This window comes from Salvelinus sp. IW2-2015, unplaced genomic scaffold (genome assembly GCF_002910315.2).
Source record: "Salvelinus sp. IW2-2015 unplaced genomic scaffold, ASM291031v2 Un_scaffold1421, whole genome shotgun sequence".
In the NCBI taxonomy this organism is placed as follows: domain Eukaryota; kingdom Metazoa; phylum Chordata; class Actinopteri; order Salmoniformes; family Salmonidae; genus Salvelinus; species Salvelinus sp. IW2-2015.
The window spans coordinates 124,149-143,606 of NW_019942897.1; the positions used below are offsets into that span (position 1 = coordinate 124,149).

The 19,458-nt window shown below is 45.6% G+C and overlaps 1 protein-coding gene across 1 annotated transcript; it reads right to left on the reverse strand.

Annotated features, from left to right (window-relative positions):
- Nucleotides 1-13,629: 13,629 nt before the first annotated feature.
- LOC112070768 (protein-lysine 6-oxidase) lies at nt 13,630-17,912 on the reverse strand. Its single transcript, XM_024138218.2, is given in 8 exon segments — nt 13,630-13,749; nt 13,901-13,996; nt 14,946-14,966; nt 15,055-15,119; nt 15,122-15,188; nt 15,964-16,099; nt 16,431-16,539; nt 16,631-17,912. Coding segments are annotated over 8 exon segments (1,596 nt in total). The 5' UTR covers nt 17,613-17,912.
- Between the last annotated feature and the right edge of the window lie 1,546 nt (nt 17,913-19,458).

The window sequence follows — 19,458 nt, forward strand, 5'->3', positions numbered from 1 at the left end:
AAAGAATACCGGACGTAAGCACGCTTCTACTTACCCCCGACCTGCTAACTTTAAACGCTGTGTCTCGCGGCTAAGCGTAGTAAACGAACAACCCCCGTGGCTTCCATGTTCCATCTATTGCTGTTCACTGGCCCTATGATCACATGGCTACATAGCTGATGCCTGCTGGACTGTCATGGTATCACAGTAACTTCCATTTTTGTTTTATTTTTTGAATTAGCTTGCCTTGCCCAGCCTCGAACTCAGCCGCGTGTGTAAGTTACTGACCACTCTTGCCCATCATCGCCTTTTACCTGTGTTGTTGTCTTAGCTGATTATCTGTTTGTCTTACCCATTGTTGACTTTAGCCTAGCTCTCCCCAATCAACACCTGTGATTGCTTTATGTCTCGCTTTGTTCTCTCTCAAATGTCAATATGCTTGTAACGTTGTTTAATGTAGTTACATTGTTTTATGTTTACTGCGTAGCCCCTAAGTCCCACTCAACATGCCTCAGGTGGCTGCATACCTCCTTTGCCCACCTCACACACATGCGGTGACCTTCACCCAAGCATAACTAGCCTATCCAGAGATGCAACTCTCTTATCATCACTCGGATGGCCCTGGGGTCCTCCTCCACTGTACCGCACCACCACAATACCCCTGTCTGTAACCATTAATGCAATTTTTTTTTTTTTTGGTTTGTTTTTTTTTTTTTTTTTTTTTTTTTTTTTTGAATCTGTTCTATCCCACGCCCAGAATTTGCTCCCTTTTATTTCTCCTGTCTCCAACCCGCATCTAGACGACCAGTTTGATAGCCTTTAGCCGTACCTCATCCTACTCCTCATCTGTTTCCTCGGGTGATGTGGAGTTAAACCCAGGCCCTGCGTGTCCCCAGGCACTCTCATTTGTTGACTTCTGTCAACCGATAAAGCCTTGGGGTTTCATGCATGTTAACATCAGAGCCTCCTCCCGAAGTTTGTTTTACTCACTGCTTTAGCACAGCTCTCGCCACCCTGAATGTCTTAATCCTGTCTGAATCCTGGTTTAGGAAAGGCCACCAAAAAATTTCTGAAAGATTCCAACCCTAACTACACATTTTCCGTCAAGATAGAACTGCCAAAGGGGAAGGAGTTTGCAATCTACTCCAGAGATAAGTCCCTGCAAAGTTCTGTCATACTTTCCGTCCTATTGCCCAAACAGTTCGAGCTTCGATTAAAAAATAATACTCTCCAGATAATCAGGTCTCTCACTGTTTGCTGCTGTTATAGACACCCTCAGCGTCCCAGCTGTGCCCTGGACACCATAGTGAATTGATTGCCCGCCCATCTGTCTTCAAGAGTTTCGTTCTGTTCAGTGGACCTAAACTGGGATATGCTTAACACCCCGGCAGTCCTACAAATCTAAGCTAGATGCCCTCCAATCTCACAACAATTAACAGGAATCCACCAGCGTACAACCCTAAATCCCGTAAAACATGGGCACCCTCATAGATATTATCTCCTGACCAACTTGGCCCTCCAATACAACTCTGCTGTTTTCAATTCAGAAATCTCAGCGATCACTGTCTATTGCCTCATCCTCTATTGGGTCCAGTGGTCAAACGACCCCCCCTCATCACTGTCAAACGCTCCTAGAGAACCTCGCGAGAGCCTCTAATGACCTGGCCCGGGTATCCTGGAGGAATTGACCTGCATCCGTCAGATCGAGGATGCCTGGTCTGTTTCTTAAAAGTAATTTCTTCACATCTTAAAATAAGCATGCCCCCCTTTCAATTTAAACTAGAAGAGCAGATATACGCTTGGTTGCACTTCCAGACCTGTCTATCCTCGACAGCCACAGAAAACATCCTGTCGGCGACTGCACGTAGCATGGAGACACTGCTAAAAGTCCATGGAGAATAAGAACTCTCGAGCTGCAAGCTGAGCAGTAGCACTGTCTACCACTGATAAATCCATATTATGGAAAATCAATAAGCATTTCTGTCTACTCTGCCATGCTTTGTTCTCCTGGCTACCCCAACCCCGGAAACAGCGCGCACCCCCGCAGCTACCTGCCCAAGCTCCCAGCTTTCTCCTTCACTAGCCAAATCCAAAGTTTAGCCGATTTGTTGTCTGAAGAAGTCTGCAAAACCTGGACCCCGGTACGAAATCAGTGAGTAGGACAATCTGAGACCGTCTTCTGAAATGAATCGCCCGCCATTGTTGCAAACCCCTATTACCAGTCTGTTTTCACCTCTCTTTCGTATCGTTCCGAGATCCCCTAAAGATTGGAAGCTGCCGCGTCATCCCCTCTTCAAGAGGGGTGACACTCAGGACCCAAACTGTTTATAAGACCTATTATCCATCCTTTCCCTAACCTTTCTAAAGCTTCGAAGCCAAGTTAATAAACAATCACTGACCATTTTCCGAATCAAATTGTCATATCAATTTATTTTATATAGCCCTTCGGTACATCAGCTAATATCTCGAAGTGCTGTACAAAACACCCACCTAAAACCAACGCTAGTAATGCAGGTTGTAGAAGCAAACGGTGGCTAGGAAAAACTCTAGAAAGGCCAAAACCTAGGAAGAAACCTAGAGAGGAACCAGGCTATGATGGGTGGCCAGGTCCTCTTCTGGCTGTGCCGGGTGGAGATTATAACAGAACTATGCCAAGATGTTCAAAAATGTTCATAAGTGACAAGCAATGGTTCAAATATAAATCATGGAAATTTTCTGTTTGGCTTTTCATAGCCGATCATCAAGAGTTGAAAAACAACAGGTCTGGGACAAGGGGGCGGTTCCATAACCGAGGCAGACCACAGCTTGAACTGGATATAGCAGCAATGCCAGGCGGACTGGGGACAGCAAAGGAGTCACCACGGGCGGCAGTCCCGACGCATGTCCTAGGGCCCCAGGTTCCTCCCGAGAGAAGAAGAGAGAAGAGAAAATAGAGAGAGCCAAGATTTTTCAAAATTTCCCATGAATGACAAGCAGGTCAAAATAATAATCAGGAAATAAATCTTCAGTTGCTTTTCATAGCCGATCATTAAGAGGTTGAAAACAGCAGTCGGGACAGGTAGGGTTCCCATAAACCGCGAGGCAGAACAGTTGAAACTGGAATAGCAAAAGCAAGGCCAGGCGGAACTGGGGACAGCAAAGGAGTCACTCAACGTGCCGTAGTCCCGACGTATGTCTAGGGCTCAGTCCCTCCGAGAAGAAAGAAAGAGAGGAGGGAGAAAATTAGAGAGCCTAAGATTTTCAAAATGTGCATAAATGACAAGCATGGTCAAATAATAATCAGAACTATAATCCAGTTGGCTTTTCATTAGCCGATCAATTAAGAGTTGAAACAGCAGGTCTGGGACAAGGTAGGGGTTACCGTAACCACAGGCAGAACAGTTGAAACTGAAATAGCAGCAAAGGCCAGGCGGACTGGGGACAGCAAGGTGTCATCATGCCGGTGTCCTGACGTATGGTCCTAGGGCTCAGGTTCTCGAGAGAGAAAGAGAGAACGAAGAGAATTAGAGAGAGGCAAATCCTTAAATTCACACAGGACACTGGATAAGACAGGAGAAGTACTCCAGTAACACTGACCCTAGCCCCCCGACCACAAACTACTGCAGCATAAATCTGGAGGTCGAGACAGGAGCGGTCGGAGACACTGTGGTCCCCCCCCTCCCCCCCCATCCAGACCCCCGGGAAAACCAAAGGGCCATAGGAAGGATTATAACCCCGACCCACTTTGCCAAAGCACAGCCCCCGCACCACTAGAGGGAATCCCTCCAACCACAACTTCTCCGTACCTTCTCCGTGTGCAATCCGTTTTTTCGAGCTGGTCACCGGGTGCACTCAGCCACCTCAAGGTACTAAAAGATATCATAAACCGCCCATCGATAAAAGGACAGTACTATGCACCGTCTTCACGACCTGGCAAGGCTTTCGACTCTGGTCAATCACCGTATTCTATCTGCAGACCTCAACAGCCCTGGTTTCTCATAATGACTGCCTCGCTGCTTCACCCAACTACTTCTCAGACAGAGTTCAGTGTGTCAAATCGGAGGGCCTGTTTGTCTGGACCTTTTGGCAGTCTCTATTGGGGGTTCCCAAGAGGGTTTCAATCCTCATTGCCGACTGTTTCTCTGTATATATCAAACAATGTCGCTCCTTGCTGCGGGTGATTTCCTGATCCAACCGCTTATGGCAGACGACACCATTTCTGTATAGACATCTGGCCCGTCTTTGGACACTGTGTTTAACTGACCTCCAAACGAGCCTTCCAATGCCCATACAACACTCCTTCCGTGGCCTCAACTGCCTCTTAACACTAGTAAAACTAAATGCATGCTTTTTGTCAACCGTTCGCTTGCCCACGCCCACCCGACTAGAATCACTACTCTGAACGTTTCTGACTTAGAATATGTGGACATACTACAAATACCTAGCGTTTGTCTGGCTGAGGCCGTAAACTCTCCTTCCAGACTCCCATATAAAACATCTCCGATCCAATAATTAAATCTAGAAATCGCCTTACCTATTTCGCAACAAAGCCCTCCTTCAAACTCACGCCGCCAAACATACCTCGTAAAATTAACATGCATGAAACCAAGGCTTTTTCGGTTACAGAAGTCAACAAATGAGAGTGCCTGGGGACACGCAGGGCCTGGGTTAACCTCCACATCACCCGAGGAACAGAGGAGGAGTAGGATGAGGGTACGGCTAAAGGCTATCAAAACTGGTCGTCTAGTGCGTTGGAGACAGAGAATAAAAGGAGCAAATTTCTGGGCGTGGTAGAACAGATTCAATGCATAATGTACAGACAGGGGTATGGTGGGGTGCGGGTACAGTGGAGAGGGACCCAGGCACCGAGTGATGATAAGAGAGGTTGCATCTCTGGATAGGCTAGTTATGCTGGGTGAGGTCACCGCATGTGTGTGAGGTGGGACAAAGGAGGTATCTGAGGCATGTTGAGTGGGACTAGGGGCTACGCAGTAAACTAAAACAATGATAACTATCATAAACAACAGTGTACAAGGCATATTGACATTTGAGAGAGACAAAGCGAGACATAAAGCAATCACAGGTGTTGATTGGGAGAGCTAGCTAAGTCAACAATGGGTAAGACAACAACAGATAATCAGCTAAGACAACAACAACAGGTAAAAGGCGATGAATGGGCAGAGAGGGTCAGTTAACTACACACAGGGCCTGAGTTCGAGGCTGGGGCCGACAGCTAATCAAAAAATAAACAAAATGGAGTACTGTGATTAATGAACAGTCCAGCAGGCATCAGCTATGTAGCCATGTGATCATAGGGTCCAGTGAACAGCAATAGATGGAACATGGAAGCCACGGGGTTGTCGTTACTACGCTAGCACGCGGGAGACACAGCGTTTAAAGTTAGCAGGTCGGGGTAAGTAGAAGCGTCTGCCTTGACGTCCGTCAAAGGCCGGTTGAGGGCACACCGGATGGAGTAACGCCGGCGGACCAGTCGTGGTGGTATTGCGGGGCGCCGTGTCGACAAAGGGTCCGGGCCAGATGGCGAAAGAGGTATTGTAGTTGTAGTAATTTCGTTTGCTAGCCGGGAGATGCGCCTGGCTCGCGGCTAACTGTTGCTAGCTTCGGGGCAGGGGTGTTAGCCAACTATAGCTACTCGGAGCAGCTAGCAGCCAAGCGATGATCCGATGCAAAGGTCCAAGCTTACGGCAAGGAACTCCGGGGAGTAGTTGGATTCTAGCGTGTGGGGTAGAGTCCGGGAGGCATCGGCTGAGTTAGCGCGAGTGATCCACAAGAGTAGGCCGGGAGGTGGGCCTGGCTCAGGGCTAGCTTCGGGGCTGGGTCACATCGGTGGCATGCTAGCTAGCTGTGATTGACAGGAGTGAATGGTCCAGGGTTACGACAGGAGATCCGAACGTTGTAGGGAGAAAACAGTCCCGATAAACATGGCAGGCTGGCAAGTTATCCAGCTTAAAAAAACCGTCTGTGTCTGTTAGCAGGAATGAGGGTAAAGGCCGCTAGCAGTGGCTAAACAATGACTAAAGTAGCTAGTACCATAATTAGCTTGGATTAGCTTCTGATGCTACTCTGAGTGCTCTGGCTTCAACTGTCTAAAAGATAGAGGATCATGTGCACATTGAGGGTGAGGCGGCTGTTATCCGGAAAAGGTATATTTAATTTAAAAATAGAAAAGAGATTGAAAGAAATGGAAATCGATATTAAAAATTACAAAAAATACAAGTAATGAGAGACGACAAACCACATCTACACTGCTACGCCATCTGGGTTTGGAGGTCAGGCTTTTGTGGATGGCCACTCCAATACCTTGACGTTGTTGTCCTTTAGCCATTTTGCCACAACTTTGGAAGTATGCTTGGGATCATTGTCCATTTGGAGACCCATTTGCGACCAAGCTTTAACTTCCTGACTGATGTCTTGAGATGTTGCTTCAATGTATCCACATACTTTTCCTACCTCATGATCCATCTATTTTGTGAAGTCACCAGTCCCTCCTGCAGCAAAGCATCCCCTCAATATGATGCTGCCACCCCGTGCTTCAGGTTGGGTGTGGTTCTTTGGCTTGCAAGCCTCCCCCTTTTTCCTCCAAAACACAACGATGGTCATTATGGCCAAACAGTTCTGTTTTTTTAAATCAGACCAGAGACATTTCTCCAAAAAGTACAATCTTTGACCCTTGTGCAGTCTGGCTTTTTTATGGGGGGTTTGGAGCAGTGGCTTCTTCCTTGCTGAATGGCCTTTCAGGTTATGTCGATATAGGACTCGTTTTACGTGGATATAGATACTTCTTACCTGTTTCTCAGCATCTCCACAAGTCCTTGCTGTTTGTTCTGGGATTGATTTGACCTTTTGCACCAAAGTACGTTACTCTCTAGGAGACAGAGCATGTCTCTTTCCTGAGCAGTTTGACGGCTGCGGGTCCCATGGTGTTTTACTTGCGTACTATTGTTTGTACAGATGAACGTGGTACCTTCAGGCGTTTGGAAATTGCTCCAAGGATGAACCAGACTTGTGGAGATCTATACAATTTTTCTTGGCTGATTTCTTTTGATTTTCCCTGATGTCAAGCAAAGAGGCACTGAGTTTGAAGGTAGGCCTTGAAATACATCCACAGGTACACCTCCAATGACTCAAATGATGTCTATCAGAAGCTTCTAATGCCATGACATCATTTTTCTGGAATTTTCCAAGCTGTTTAAAGCACAGTCAACTTAGTTTATGTATACTTCTGACCCACTGAAATTGTGATACAGTGAATTAGAAGTGAAATAATCTGTCTGTAAACAATTGTTGGAAAAATGACTTGTGTCATGCACAAAGTAGATGTCCTAACCGACTTGCAAGTCCTAACCGACTTGCCAAAACTATAGTTTGTTAGCAAGACATTTGTGGAGTGGTTGAAAAACGTGTTTTAATGACTCCAACCTAAGTGTATGTAAACTTCCGACCCTACTAAAAAATCCAGCCCGATCTTGCCCCTGCAGCCTCTGTCTGTCTGTTGCTGTCTGTCTGTCTGTCTGTCTGTCTGTCTGTCTCTGTCTGTCTGTCTGTCTGTCTGTCTGTCTGTCTGTCTGTCTGTCTGTCTGCTGTCTGTCTGTCTGTCTGTCTGTCTGTCTGTCTGTCTGTCTGTCTGTCTGTCTGTCTGTCTCCGTCCTGCTGTCTGTCTGTCCTGTCCGTCCGTCCGTCCGTCTGTCCGTCCGCCCGCCGTCCGTCTGCCTGTCCGTGTACTCTGTCTGTCTGCTCCTCTGTCTGTCTGTCTGTCTGTCTGTCTGTCTCGTCTGCCTGTCTGTCCGCCTCCTCCCTGCCTGCCTGCCCCTGTCTGTCTGTTGTCCTGTCTCGTCTCTGTCTGTCCCTGCCTCTGCCTGCCTGTCCTGAACAGCAGCTGGGGTGTTAAACACTGGGTTTAATAATAGGCGTGTTGTTTTGTTTCTCCTCTGGGCACTCAGTTCTGGAAAACTAACTCCATGAGTAATAATGGTGCAAGTCACAGTTAGAATGTGTGCAACATACAACAACTTGTTTTGGATTCTGATAAGTAAGGGAGGGTTCAAATCAAATCAAATTGTATTGTCACATGTGCCGAATACCGTGAAATGCTTACTACTCCACACAGTGCAGTTCAAGAAATAGTGTTAGAAAAATATTACTAAATAAAAATAAAGTGAAAATAAAAAGTAACACAGTAGAATTACATAACAATAACGAGGCTACCATATACAGGGAGCCCGGTACTGAGTAATGTGTGGGGGTACAGGTTAGTGAGGTCTTTTACATATGGTAAGGGTAAAGTGACTATACATAGATGATAAACAGCGAGTAGCAGCAGTGTAAAAAAAGTGTGGGAGGGGGGCAATGTAAATAGTTGGGTGGCCAGCAGTCTTATAGCTTGGGGGAGAAGCTGTTAGGGGCCTTTTGGACCTAGACAGCGCTCCGGTACCGCTTGCCGTGCGGTAGCAGAGAGAACAGTCTATGACTTGGTGACTGAGAAGAGTTAATTATACAGAGTATAGGTGTATTCACCACTCCTACACCACCAGACTAACACACAGACAGAATTCCTGACCGGTCCTCCTCACTCATGACTTCATTCAGACGTGGATGAAGTATGTGGGTGTGTGGTGGTGTGTGCGTGCGTGGTGTGCGTGCGTGCGTGCGTGCGTGCGTGCGTTGTGGTGTGTGTGCGTGCGTGCGTGTGTGTGTGTGTGTGTGTTGTGTGATGTATAGTCTCCCGGTTTATTAACTGGGCCAGTGTTTATTTAATTCTGTATGTTGGTGAGGTGTCTACTTGTCTCTGCCTGCCAGTTGTATAAGTCGCCCAGGTCCATGTTATGCCAGGTGGACATTTCTCTCTCTGTCTCTCACTCTCCTTGTCCTCATACTACGCTCTCTCTCTCTCTGTCTCTCACTCTCCTTGTCTCACGCTCTCTCTCTCTCTGTCCCGACTTAGCTGTAGGCTGCTGGCCCATAGCTGTAGCCGTAATGTATGTTATGGCTRAACTGGACCCTCTCTGTTTGTCTGAGCTGTAGGATACCGGCCGTAGCTCTGATGTATATTATGGCTGAACTCAGCAATATTTCTCATCTCAWTGAGATGACAGAGTAACTGTGGAATTTCTCTTCTCAGTGCCTAAACCAACCCCGGCCCCGGTTTCCTGGACCCAGGCATGCACAGCACATCGCAGTCCAGCGAACTCTCCCTCTACAGCTGCCCCAGCCCATGCTCACGTGGCCCAAATATCTCGCCAACCCTTAACACCCATTCCCCACACTACCCACCTACGTGCAGATGCACGGGGAATGTCTGTGTTTACCAGAGCATTTCTACTGGATCAGTAGCATGACTCAGAGAGGAGCTAGCAGAGAAATTACTCTGAAACATGTAGCTGCTAGTTAGCTAGGCTACAGGCTGTTCCTCATTGGAATTTGCTCAGCAACAGTCCCTAACCACACCACAATATAACACGTAGAATGAGCTTTGGGTTTCTCAATGTTCTTCTCTGTCTGTTCTACCTGTATTTGGCCCAATATGGCATTATGTCTCAGAGTCTATGTCCCAGACGGCATCCTATTTCCCATACACTGAGTGGACGAAATTTTAGGAACACCTTCCTAATATTGAGTTGGACCCTCTTTTGTCCTCAGAACAGCCACAATTCGTCGAGGCACGGACTCTACAAGGGGTCGAAAGCGTTCCACAGGGATGCTGGCCCATGTTGACTCCAATGCTTCCCACAGTTGTCAAGTTGGCTGGATGTCCTTTGGGTGGTGTACCATTCTGATACACACAGGAAACTGTTGAGCAGCGTTGCTGTTCTTGACACACTCAAACTGGTGCTCCTGGCACCTACTACCGTACCCTGTTCAAAGGCACTTAAATCTTTGGTCTTGCCCATTCACTCTCTGAACGGCACACATACGTAATCCATGTCTCAGTTGTCTCAAGGCTTAAAAATCCTAATTTAACCCCTTCATCGATACTGATTGAATTTGATATATCAGGTGACATCAGTAATGGGTCACAGCTTATACATGGATTCACTTGGTCAGTCTATGTCATGGAAAGAACAGGTGTTCCTAATGYTTTGTCCACTCCCTATGCGCCCTAGTTAAAAGTAGTTCACTATATAGGGAACGAGATAGCATTTGGGACGCACAGAGACTAATATCCTTCCTTGCCAACAACATCTGGGTTGATGTAATGATGTCTGAGGGATGTTAAGCAGAAGGGGCCAACCTGACGTTTCCATGTCCATGTACTGTAGTACCGCTGAAGTCCCTAGCCAGGAGAAGCTGGACGCTCCTGATGTCTGAGCTAGCTGCTACCATCCGTCTGCATGCTGCATGGCTCACAGCTGAGCAAACAGCCACTGGCTTCTCTTCTACATGGCATGTTTGAAATCACAGGGCCTCTCTAGAAGACCTGGGTAGAATAGGAAACAAAGCTTTGTAGCATCTAATGTTCTTGTTCAAACAGTTGACATGTTCAATGGCTGATTCTCTAGTCTACTGACTAGTCCTGTTTCTGTTGACCACAAAAAGTAGAAAGTCTGTACCTCCCAACAGAGTGGAGCTTTGACTTAGATTGTCACTGACTGTCTGTAAATATTGGGCTGGAATTCCTAGACAGACGGGATGGAATGGAGTTGAATAAAGAGGAAGAGGATTTTCCAGTCAGACTCTTTCAATAACATAGACAATCTATTCTGGCATAGACACAYATTAGAGGCTTCCAGTGTAAACCAGTTCATCTTAGATGTTTGCTGATCTTTTACAACAGAGTCTATGTCTTCTGGTGGCTCGTATATATTTCTCATATTGAATGCAGGTAGTGTTCCCAAATCTTGGTCAAAAACTTTTCAGTGACAAAATGTGTTATAAATAGCTTTGTACATAATGACTTTCCAACTCAAACCAACCCGTGGCTGTATAACGACCTCTGGCCCCCGTCTCCACAGAGGCCTGTCAGCACACAAACTGTCACAGCACAGCAGCTGTCCTCTGTGTTTGTGAGGTCTGGTGCTCCAGGGCTCAGCCTCTCTTAAAACCAGGCACAATCTGCACCGCACGTACTCCACTCCGAGCAGTCTTCATTCAACCAGTAGGTTGAGTCAAATTGAGGAGATACTCTCAAAGATCATTTAATCCAAAATTGCATTGCAGTATTTAGGAAGCAACTTTAACTGTTTTTCCTCCACTTGTCCAACTGAAAGACAAAAATTGTTTTGATGTCGTGTGAAAATAACCATTTTTTAAAAACAGGAAAGATTTTCTGTGCAAAATGTCCAAATGGCATCAGTTTGACCGGTTGTAAGGAAATAGAAAGCTGTGAAAACAACCCAACCCATATAAGATTTCAGTTGTGCTTGGATGCATATATTATGTGGTTAAAATACTATTTGCTTTTGTGGTGCTGATTAAGACAGCACCTCTACAGATGGTAGCGTATCTAACTGCTCATTCTCAGTCGCTCAAGATGCTGAAAGAAAGAAATCCTATTTCTCCACTTCTGTTCCCGAGTCAAAAATGTTGCCTACATTTGGTGTATCATTTTTACTGTAGAAATTGCGTAATTCTGTTGGAGATAAAGGAAAATTCCAACCCCCCAAAAAACTATATTTTGGTATTTGTTTCATTAGTCCGTTGTTGTTTTGCGTCATGTGATTCAGAATGCATCATATGGAGATGATTTCTGTATTTTGAAAGTGACATATCTTGGAAACTTGATTGTTGACAAACACAACATTTTGAGACTATGTCAACAATGGACTAATGAAACAAATACCAAAAGATAGTTTTTTTGGGGTTGGAATTTTCCTTTTAATATTTTAGGCTATGTGAGAGGTTATAGACCTACAATCAGTTTCCATTTAACCCATCTCAACAGTAGGCTACAGTTCCCTTGATGTGCTATAGGCCTATTTGAAGTCCCCTTCTTGTGACTTGTGAGAATTTGTTTAGTGTCTCACAATCATCACACATAACATGTCATCATCCTCTTTTACCATTTCACCACATCGTTCCCAAACGTCACTCTTCTGGCCCTCCCTTCTCCTTATTTTCAACTCTCCATTTCGCAGCCTTTCTGTTATTGAATTCAACTCTGACATTGTCCTTTTTGCTTCCGTGGATCAACGTTAAACTTTTGCTGCCTATTCCCAAAAGCATTTGTTGAGTAACGTGTAGGCTATTTGGACTAGTGCCTAAAATAATGAAATTAAAACCTACATGTAGCCTATAGATATATAGGCCTAACCAGATATAGGTCTAACCAGATATAGGCCTAACCAGATATAGGCCTAACCGCGGGGACTGCGGTTTATAAGTCAACCCGCGCTTGTGTGAGCTCTATTTTCCATGTGACAAAAGAAAAGAATAGTCGGAGGTGAATTTATTATTAATACACCCACTCTTCACCATGCTGATTGTATCGAAAACAACACCCTCAACGAAAACAACAACAATTGTACAATGTAGGTTTGAGCGGCATATAAACAATTTTACATTACAATGTAAAATAAAATAAAATTACATTCGCTCACACATGCGTACATACTTACAAAGTAAAAGAAAATCTATTATTACATTGATACTTAGCWCATACAGACCAGGCGTTTGCAACTTATTAATTACGGCCACGAAGTGGTTTTAAAGACGTACTCAACTGCATCTAACTATACTACAAGTGCAGATCAAACATCAAAACATACAAATAATATTATTCAAGCATAATGTCTAATTCAAGCACAGTCACTTTTTCCATTCCATCTTCCAAGATCATGCTAAATAATACAAAAATATCCCTCTTCTTCAACGGATTTGTTATATCAATAAAAATACATAATGTCATGTCGTAATCCTCGGTATTTAGCAATAAAAGGCCTTCTTTAGTACAGATTTCCAAACATATCACACACTAAAGAATGGAAGGAATGTCATCAACAGAGGAATGGTAAAAAAAACAAATCTATCTACAACAACTGTTGCCACAACAACTGTTGCCACAACAACTGTTGCCACAACAACTGGTGCCACAACAACTGGTGCCACAACAACTGGTTGAGATTGTTGCTGTTTACAGTACTTAAAGAGACAAGAGGAAAAATACCTCAGAATCCATGGAATGCTTTAACCCCTGTGGAGAGAAGAAGAAAGAGATCGACTTTAAGAAATAGTGGTATGTAAGTGTATCAAAACAAATGTATTCTGTTATATTTACGAGTGGCTCCTGAGTGGCGCTGCGGTCTAAGGCACTGCATCTCAGTGCAAGAGGCATCACTACAGTCCCTGGTTTGAATCCAGAATGTATCACATCCGGACGTGATTGAGAGTCCCATAGTGCGGTGCACAATTGGCCCAGTCTCGTCCGGGTTTGRCCGGGGAAGGCCGTCATTGTAAATAAGAATTTGTTCTTAACTGACTTGCCTAGTTAAATAAAAAATATATAATATATATATACAATATACACAATATATATATTCATGTTTATGCTATTACCATGACTAAAAACATCTATATTTGCCATCCAGCCTCTATTTTTGCACTTACATGGCCTTTGGGGTGGGAAAACCTATACAGGGCTGAGACCTTGTTATGTATGGCATCATGGCCAATCACAGAGAATCTTATATCTTGGCCAACCAATCACAGAGCATCTCTTTACCTGGTTACCCGACAGTTCCGTGTCTGAACCTGAGTACCCGTGTATGTGACATCACACCGCACCACGTTGTTGGAATAGTCCGACTCTTGAACATGATAACTGGGATTCACTATGACCTGAACAATGAAAAGATGTGTGTGAACAACGCTGCTTAGAGGAGATGGTCAGACCTCATTCAGATTGCACTGGGCAGAACTGTGATACCATTAAGGAATAGATCATTACCAAGCTGCTGTTGTAAATACAATAATAATTGAAGGACATTACCTTCAGGACGTAGTTTCCTGCAGGAACATCAGTGATGTCGATCCACTGACAGTCAATATTGGCAGCATAGGTGTCATGACAGCCTGGACTCAGCCCCTGTCAACGCAAAACAAAACACAGCCACAGCTCAATATGCAAAAAAAAATAACGTGAAAAGAGTCCGAAGGTAACCCAGTTATGAGACATCATCACATTTATCTGGCTATATTGTTCTATAGTGAAAGGAGGGAGAATAACTCTTGACCCAGAGTTTTTCCTGTGTATGGGCAGTGCAGAACTAACCTGTGTATGGGCGGTGCAGAATAACCTGTGTATGGGCGGTGCAGAACTATCCTGTGTATGAGCGGTGCAGAACTAACCTGTGTATGGGCGGTGCAGAACTAACCTGTGTATGGGCGGTGCAGAACTAAGCCTGTGGTATGAGCGGTGCAGAACTAACTGTGTATGGGCGGTGTAGATCTCTGTGTATGGCGGTGCAGAACTAACCTGTGTGTGGGCGGGCAAACTAACGCTGTGTATGAGGGTGCAGAACTAACCTGTGTATGGCGGTGCAGAACTAACCTGTGTAGGGCGGTGCAGAACTAACTGTGTAGGGCGGTGGCAGAACTAACCTGTGTATGGGCGGGTGCAGAACCTAACCTGTGTAGGGCGGTGCAGAAACTAACCTGTGTATGGCGGTGGCAGAACTAACCTGTGTATGGCGGTGCAGAACTAACCTGTGTGTGGGCGGTGCAGAACTAACCTGTGTTGGGCGGTGCAGAACTACCTGTTTATGGGCGGTGCAGAACTAACCTGTGTATGGGCGGTGCAGAACTAACCTGTGTATGGGCGGTGCAGAACTAACCTGTGTATGGGCGGTGAGAACAACCTGTATGGCGGTGCAGAACTAACCTGTGTATGGGCGGTGCAGAACTACCTGTGTATGGCGGTGCAGAACTAACCTGTGATAGGGCGTGCAGAACTAACCTGTGTATCGGGCGGTGGCAGAACTAACCTGTGTATGGGCGGTGCAGAACTACCTGTGTATGGGCGGTGCAGAACTAACCTGTGTATGGGCGGTGCAGAACTACCTGTACGGGCTGCAATAGCCTGTGTTGGGCGGCAGAACTAACCTGTGTATGGCGTGCAGAACTAACCTGTGTAGGCGGTGCAGCATATCTGCGTCTAAATCCAGCATCACAACCTGTGTCCTCCAGACAGAAGCTGGCCTTGTGTCCTCAGCTACCTTCCTTCCTGTTGTCACATCTAGCAGGTCATAGTTACTGAAGCATCCATACTTGTGAGTTGTCTGGGGGAGGACATAGAGGGGGAGACCGGAGAGAGGAGAGGGAGAGAGGGGCAGGAGAAATAGAGAGCGAGAGTAGATAGAGAGGAGACAGGAGAGAGAGAGAGGAGAAAGGAGAGAGAAAGAGACATGAGAGGAGAGGAGAGAGACAGGCGAGAGGAGACAGAGACGCGATTGGAGAAAGACAGGAGAGAGGGACAGAGAGCGAGGGGGAAGAGAGAGTAGATAGAGAGGAGACAGAGGAGAGAAGAGAGGAGAGAGAAAGAGACAGGAGAGAGGAGAGGAGCGATAAAGGAGAGAGGAAAGAGACAGGGTACAGGAGACAGAGAGCAAGGGGAGAGAGACAGGAGAGAGGGAGAGCGATAAAGGGAGAGGAGAGAGACAGGAGAGAGGAGAGGCGGATAAAGGAGAGACAGTGTACAGAAGAACAGAGAGCGAGGGAGAGAGACAGGAGAGAGGAGAGGAGCGATAAAGGGAGAGGAGAGAGACAGTGTACAGAAGACAGAGAGTGGAGGGAAGAGAGACAGGAGAGAGGAGAGGAGCGATCCAAGGAGGGGAAGAGACAGGGTACAGGAGTAAATGATGTACAAGGATCTGGATTAAGTAAATATTCAGGTTCTACAAAAAAGGAACTGGTCTGAACTATCCTCTGAAGTTTCACCATACAGTTGTTATAAGTGCGTGTGGCCAGCTGCTATTGCCTGTCACGAGTGAGGGAGACCTGAGACAAATAGAGCTAGTCATTTCTACTTCCTATATGCAATGGGAATATATTTACTCACTGGTGACAGCTGTGCCATTCCCACTGGTGTCTTGGTTTAACAGGAAGGAAGTCAGTGGTGCCCTGGTTCTTGACTTTCTGGGGGAAGCGAAGCAGCACTCTGTAGTCTATGTCCCTTGCTGTGCTCGCTGACCTGGGACAGACCATACAGGGACAGATACATTAACGGTCATATTATATCTGATAAGGTAAACGTTTACAATTGTAAAAATGTGTATGTTTTAAGTTTATTGGCAATGCAAAACAGTAGTACCTAAGTGACATCCTGTTTATGTTGCCTATTGAGTGGCAAACTACCAATTGAAGCTATTATTTACAGTAACCACACATTTCAGGAATTGAAGAGACAATGGGATACTGCAGATTTTTTTACTCAAAGTGTTTCGCGGATGAAGAGAAATAGAGAACATATACTGTGAAAAAATAGCGCACGAAGCCAGTTGGGCAACTACAGTTTAACGTACCTCGCCAAACAGTTCTCCTCAGCCGCACAGCGCAGAGAGTACATCTGCATCCGCTGGATGTATGCACCTGCCTGGATGGCATACGGGTCTGGGACGAGATCTGGGAGCCCTAAAGAGAGACAATGCCATCACATAAGCCGTATAAGCGCTTATAACGGTTGTACTCGGAGCGTTTACACTTTTATGCGCCAATTACATACCATTCTGAAAATATCTAGTGCCATATCCAGTGCCGGGGACGGACGCCGGGGGACGCGGCCGCCGCGTGCGTGCTACRGGCGTTCTGCCTCTGGAGGAATACATGTTGTAGAAGACGGAATTCCGGTGGTTTTTAAAAGGGTTCCGAGGGTCGTCCGARACCATGTCCTCGCCGTTACTTGCTGCCTCATTCGATGTTTCAGCAGGGTTRACGGGTCCGAGTCCTGGAGGAGCACCCCTCCGGTTAGGGATGACATAAGGTGCGTTGGAATTATCCGTTAGTGCGGGTTGCCTGGAGATGGATGCACCGGGCTCCGCGCGCATCTCTTGGTATTCTACGCCCGGTACAGGCACTGCCTCCCTGCCTCGGGATGGAGAGGCGGGAAGCCCCGAGCGAGCATCCCAGGTAACATCCTGAGTGACAGGGACTCCTCTCCTCGGTACCCCGCTACCGGAGAACTCGGGGAGCAGCTCAGGGACCGATGCGTTTACACGGTAAGTGTACTCTGGGGAGTAGCGCCGTGCGCCAGGGGACCCCGCCACTCCCGCTCGGTATGGCACCTCGGGCTGCGACCTGGCCCCTGACTGGCGRGCATTGGGTACCAGATACTGTCTACTGTCATGTCCTAAATGTACAGATCCAGGATCTAGAACGTTGTTGGTTTGGTCCCGTAAATGTCCACCTACGTTCGATTCGATTGGTCCAGGTCTTCTGTGCGCCACTGTGCCTTCCCGCGTTCCAGGCTGCGTCTGACCGGTGCCATCCCTCCCTGTGCTCATGTAGACTCTGGACTGGCTTCTCGGCCGCGCCGGTGGTTGATACTCTGACCCGGTGCTCATCAAACTGTACACCTTACCGTTATTCTCCCACTGAATCCTCTGCCGCCAAGGCCCCACTCGTTCGCGTGGCGGCTGCTGCTGCCCGGTAATGAGATGAACCAGTCCTTGGAGGAGGTAGAATAGAAAAACCGACCACTTCGCCATAATTGATAATTTAAACGTACTAAACCCTCTCTATAACGCATTAACTACAACATTAAACAATAGGCCTACGTATATGACATTTATATTGCACAGAATAGGCTAATATGGTTCTGTGGAGGAGTTCAAAGTTCTAAGGAGGAGCGCGCGCACTTTCCGTTCCAGTGAATATACCGCATAGCCTGCCTGTTTTCTCTGTGTGCGGCACTACTGATAGTTGGAGAGGACAGGAAGCTTGGATTTCTCARCCATTTATCAAAACGGGCTAGTTTACTTAAGCATGCACAGAAAACCTGAGGTTCGAGAGAAAAGACTTAACTCGTTCCTCCCTGTGGTGTTCAGTTACACAAGCCTTATAACGTAGCTTACACAAGCCTAGAGTTTACTTAGCAAACTTTACGCACTGGTGTYATCTAGGGTCATCTGAATAGCAACGCCACTTTTGTGTGTCTCTCATGATCAATTTGGGCATTATTTCAATGCAAGTAATCTATATAAAAGGCAGTACTTTATTTGACACTTATTTTCTCTTATCATTTTGGCAATTTTYTTCTAAAAAGTCATCAGTGTAACGGAATTTCATATTTTTTTCACCCAACTTTTAACCTAACTCCAATGACAGGATGAACATGTTGGTAGATTTCACGTTGAATTCACGTTAGTTGATAACTCAACCAAATGTAAATCAAAACTAAACGTTAAACTGACGTCTGTGCCCAGTGGGAAGTCAGTCAGTAGGCTATCCCAACCTGGTCTCATAGATTAGACGTAACAAAGTAAACGTTGATCCGGGATATTCAAATTCRTATGATATAATACGTTTGGTATGGTTATATAAAACAGATGGTTACTTAAGGMAAAAACAAAAGTAGGGTGGTTGGTCGGGGTGGATGGTTGGGCATATAATGTGAATGTCTAGTTACCTGGTTGGTTGGGGTGGATGGGTGGGCGTATAATGCTAAAGTCTGCAACCCAAAGTTTGCAAGTACAACTCATGGACAACTTTAGCATTTTAGCTAATTAGCAACTTTTCAGCTACTTACTACATTTTAGCTACTCGGTAACTGCTTAGCATGTTAGCTAACCCTTCCCCTCAGCCTAACTCTAACCAAAACCCTTTTAGCCAACCCTTCCCCTTCCACTAACCCCTAAACTTAACCCTTTAACCTAACTCCTAAACTTAAACTTAACCCTAACCTTAACCCTAACCCCTAGCCTACCTAAAGTTAGCCAGCTAGCTAACGATAGCCACCTATCTAGAATTCATAACATATCATACATTTTGCAAATTCATAACTTAAAGTACGTTTAGCAAATTTATAACATTTTGTACAGTTTTCAAATTTGTAACATATAATACAAATTGTAATTCGTAACATATCATACAAAATGGGTGAGGAACATCCACAAATGAATACATAACATACGAAACATAACATACTGTATCATACTAAATTGAGAGTTCCGGTTTTACATACAGAATAAAATGAAATGCTCTGAGACCAGGTTGCCTACTCTGTACCCACCATGAGATATAACAACTGCACTCGACAAGCCTACTGTCCCTATGTATAAAGAGATACAATTTGGTAAACAAATGCATTCAATGACGTTCAATATCAATTACCCTTATTGGCTACGACATCTTATACCTTTTCTTCAGGGAATCCATATTCCTTTTTAACAATTTGTTTTAGCCTAATCGCAGAATGACAAACGTCTCAATGAATCTTTCATTTGTGAATGACAGAGTAGGCTACTACATCTCTTATATGCTGACTTGTCATCTCTAAAGTATACCATCTCTCAACCCTCTGTCTGTACACTTGAATAAACATCTCTATTTCAG